The 4380-nt window shown below is 32.6% G+C and overlaps 1 protein-coding gene across 1 annotated transcript in view; it reads right to left on the bottom strand.

Annotated features, from left to right (window-relative positions):
- Positions 1 to 4380, bottom strand: part of LOC117181266 (CCR4-NOT transcription complex subunit 3) — a 50195-nt gene that overhangs the window by 18916 nt on the left and 26899 nt on the right. The window contains exon 7 of the mRNA XM_033373830.1: positions 561 to 1174. Coding sequence (XP_033229721.1) covers positions 561 to 1174 — 614 coding nt within the window. The remainder of the gene's footprint in view (positions 1 to 560; positions 1175 to 4380) is intronic.

Raw genomic sequence — 4380 nt, 5'->3', positions numbered from 1 at the left:
TGACAACAAAACAAAAAACTGCGCCTATTTCCGGTAGCGAAGTAAAAATTTCTCTTGGCGTAAATAGGCTCATTGAAACAGAATGCGAAACAATTATAGTTTACTCTGTTGCTTAACTTTTCAAAATTATTGAATCAGACACGCTGGCCACCCAAAATTGCTTAGAATGCGGCACTTCGAATATTTACTACCATATGAAATAGACATTGAATCTGACACCCGCCACAAGCATCAAATTTAGCCATATTAAATAGTTCGTTTTGTAGCAGACGATTAACAGATTTCGCAGCCAGTTTTAGGAATTAAAATGTCTATGTTCCCTTGCTTTAGCGGAGAAAGGACGAATTTCTTCTTTTATACTCTTATCCGCTACTTTGGGCCTGCTAAATAATCGAGTCTTAAGCGAGTTTTCATGTTGGCATTTCATTGTGCGAAAGCCAGAAAATGACAAAAGTTGCTGAAGTTATTGGTAGCGCAATACAGTTCAGATGAATTTAAATTCAACCAAACAAAACAACTATATAAACGCAAAATTTGCATAAATTCGAGAAAAGTCTTACCTGCTGATAATAAGGAGGCGTTTGACATAGATTTCTGGGTAAATACGCCCTCAATCGTTCCGAATCGGAGGGATGAGGCATGTGGTAGTACGCCGCTTCCATCATCTGGAATTGATGCTGATGCTCTTTCTGAAGCGGAACTGGCCCCAGAGGTGCTACACCAAGCAGCGGCGGAATGTGTGCTTCTGAGGTTGCATTGTTGTTATTAGTGATGGTACTATTTGCTTTGGGACTATCGTAGATATTTCTATTCGGCTCACAAGGTGGTATCTCCAAACCTGCTCGGACAATTACTTGTTGGGCAATAGATTTTAGAGTGGACATGCCTTCGGGAATTTTAGGAATGAGACCATTAGCAGTAGAAGGTGCTGGTGAACAAGAATTTGCGGGGATAGGTGATGATCGACTACTGACGGATGACTGCGGCGATGACGATGGTGGAACGGGTGTCGTCATTTCTGTTTCGCCGATGTGATTCTGACTCTGTTGGCTGTGCAGTACATGCGACGGCTGCGCGGGCGGTGGGTTGCTATGTTGAGAGATCACTTGTGGTGTGCTTGATGTCACACTTGACGTAGATGAGGAGGATAAAAGTCCATTTTCACTCCCCTGAGCTAAAAATATTTCAAAATTTGAATATCAAAATATCATAATCTTGCATCCCAGGCTTCTTTTTATACCGGAAAAAGGGGCTAAGCGGCTTGTTTCTTCTTCAGTTTTTTGCAATAAAGTACAAGAAGGAATTTAAATTACGCATTGAAGCTACAAATAAATAAGCTCTATCGGACCCTCTTTCATACTATAAAGCACAAAGAGACATGTAATTTATAAATAACTACTTATAAAACATTTAAATGTGGGTGAAGTCGTTTAAAGGCAAAACTGAACATAAAAATCTGCCCGCTTCGCGGGCACATTCTTGCCTCTTGTTTCGCTCACAAGTTTGAGCGCGTCTGTTGCATCTCGCGTTTCGCGCTCGATTTTCGATAGACATTTGTAAACAGGTATTGTTAAAATTTTGTATTCGTAATTTTGGTCGTTTTTCTACAAATGTTTGTTTATTTTTTTATTTTCAATGTTATTTTTCACGAATAAAGCAAAAAGTACGCGCCCTCTCAAAAAGTAAATCTTAACGAAATTGTAGATATTTTTTTTTTTAATTTTCGATTTTTCAAGAAAATCCAAAAAGTTGTTCTGATAATCTTGTAGGGCTTTCAAAAAGCAAAGTTTTTCATCTTTTGATTTTTTCATACCGTGTCTTGTTTTTCTAAAAATTGTGACTTTCGATTGATTTATAAAATTTTGAAAATGCTATAACTCCGATAATTTTCTTTTTATCGAAGAAATTCATTAGCATAAAATGTTTGGCTTTCTGACTACTAGGAATAGCGGTACATAAAAAATTTTAATATAACAAAAATTTTCAAAAAAATTTTGAAAAGGCTGTAACTTTTTGAATTTTTATCCAAAATGGTTGGTGAAAGAACTCATCCTTTCTTTTAGGACATAAAAAAGTGTGCCAAGTTCGATTTGATCCGTTCATTTTTTCGAGAGTTGTATTTACGGACGGACGGAAACATAGACAGGCAGACGCTATCTTCAAAACTTGATTTTCGGATTCAGATTTCGGGGTGTATTAAAATCTGGAGATCCGTTGAAAAACTGAGGTGAGAAATTTCTGTCAGTTTTAATACGTTCTCAATCACAAATGATGATAATGTAATAAAAAACTAAAATCCTTTCTTGAAACATTTTTTTCTATCTCGCGTTGTTATGTTAAAAATAGGATTCTTGCTTTGATATTATTTTTTATGAATAAAAAAAAATCCTACAACTCTTCTTTTAGATTTTTATAGTCCGGAAGCTGATGCCAGATTATGGTGTCCCATTTTATACCGCATGCCTTTTTAAAGGTCGACAATTAAGGTGAAACGGTAACTTCCTCCAAATAGTTTCAGCAAAACCACTCGAAAAATAATGCATTAATTCAAATTTTGTTTTTTTGCATTGTTAAAAGTAAATCGAAATCTATTGCAGGCTTCTCTTCAAAATTTATTTTTTTAAATTTTTATTATCAAAATCTTAGATTATCTAATTCCGAAAATTTTGGATGTTAAAAATGGGAGAAGCCCGCCATGCGGAAAGTAATAATAAACATAATATCAATAAAAAAAGATTAAAGTATTCATTTATTCCAACAAGGTTTTGCTGAAAACAAAGTAAAATAAACCAGGAAAAATTCTGCGTAAACCGGTTTTTTAGTTCCCGGCTTTGCCGCCAGTGGTCACTACTGATCTATTCTTGACTTGAGACTATCCTTGCGAAAACTGCAATGTCGGTAACATTGGAGAACTTATACCTGCGTATACCTCAGAACGAGACGAAGCCCTTGCTTATGACTCATTCTTTGAGAAAATATAAAATTATAATAAAGATATTACTGAATTTCCAAAGTTATTGAAGTATTATGAATTAATACAGCGGAAAAATATACTAATTTCACCATTTATTCCAGGTCAAATAATGTGAGATTCTTTCAAAAAGATTTTCTTTCTGCCAAACCTCTTGAAAAATAATGCAAAAATTGCAATTTCGATTATTTAATGTTTATTGCTACATATATTGATAAGGCGGGCTTCTTTCGAAATTAAATTATATCCCAAACTACACTTTTAGTATTTAATAAATAAAATGGAAGTGATTATTAATCAATTTATCTTTTCGTAGATTTCGTTAAAAAAGTGGTTTTTTTTCTACCAAAACAATCGAAAAATAATGCAATACTTGCACTTTTGTTTATTTAATGTTGATTGACATACTCTTTTACTTGTCGCACTTCTCTCGAAATTAAATTATATTCGAAACTACACTTTTAATATCAATACAATAAAAGTGATTATTAATAAATTTATCTTTCCGTAGATCTCGGTAAAAAAGTGTTTTTTTTTCTATCAAAACACTCGAAAAATAATGCAAAATTTGCAATTTTTTTATTTAATGTTGATTGATATACTTTTCTATTTGGCGGGCTTCTCTCGAAATTAAATTATATTCGAAACTACACTTTTAATATCAATAAAATAAAAGTGATTATTAATCAATTTATATTTTGGTAGATTTCGGTAAAAAATTGGTTATTTCTACCAAAACACTCGAAAAATAATGCAAAACTTGCATTATTGTTTATTTAATGTGGATTTATATACTTTTATATTTAGCGGGCTTTTCTCGAAATAAAAATATATCCCAAACTACAGTTTTAATATAAATAAAATAAAAGTGATTATAAATCAATTTATCTTTCCGTGGATTTCAGTAAAAAAAGTGTTTTTTCTTCTCTTGATATCAAATTATATTCGAAACTACACTTTTAATATAACTAAAATGGAAGTGATTATTAATCAATTTATCTTTCCGTAGATTTCCGTAAGAAAAGTGCTTTTCTTCTACCAAACACTCGAAAAATAATGCAAAGTTTGAACTGTTGTTAATTAAAAAAATTTTTTGAATTCCAGGAATTAGAAAATTGACGACAATTTGAAATCCTCCAATTTAAAAATTCCTAAATAATAAAACTTCCTATACAGCTTATGATATCACTGAATTTGAAAAAGAAGCACAATATAAATTTTACGTGATATAATTTCTGAAATAACAAAATATCCGATACTGTAATTTTCTAATTAGTACATTTTCTATTTGGAATATTTTATTCTTTTAGAATTTTCAGTCGTCCTCCTGAAGCGGATTAGGTTTTGGGATTCTAGGTGCTGAATGAAATTGCTTGACCGCGCCACGCCCCGAAGACCCGAACAGTGGC

This window comes from Belonocnema kinseyi, chromosome 10, assembly GCF_010883055.1.
Source record: "Belonocnema kinseyi isolate 2016_QV_RU_SX_M_011 chromosome 10, B_treatae_v1, whole genome shotgun sequence".
NCBI lineage: Eukaryota > Metazoa > Arthropoda > Insecta > Hymenoptera > Cynipidae > Belonocnema > Belonocnema kinseyi.
The sequence above is the reverse complement of the archived record's forward strand: the minus strand, read 5'-3'. Positions and strand labels throughout refer to the sequence as shown.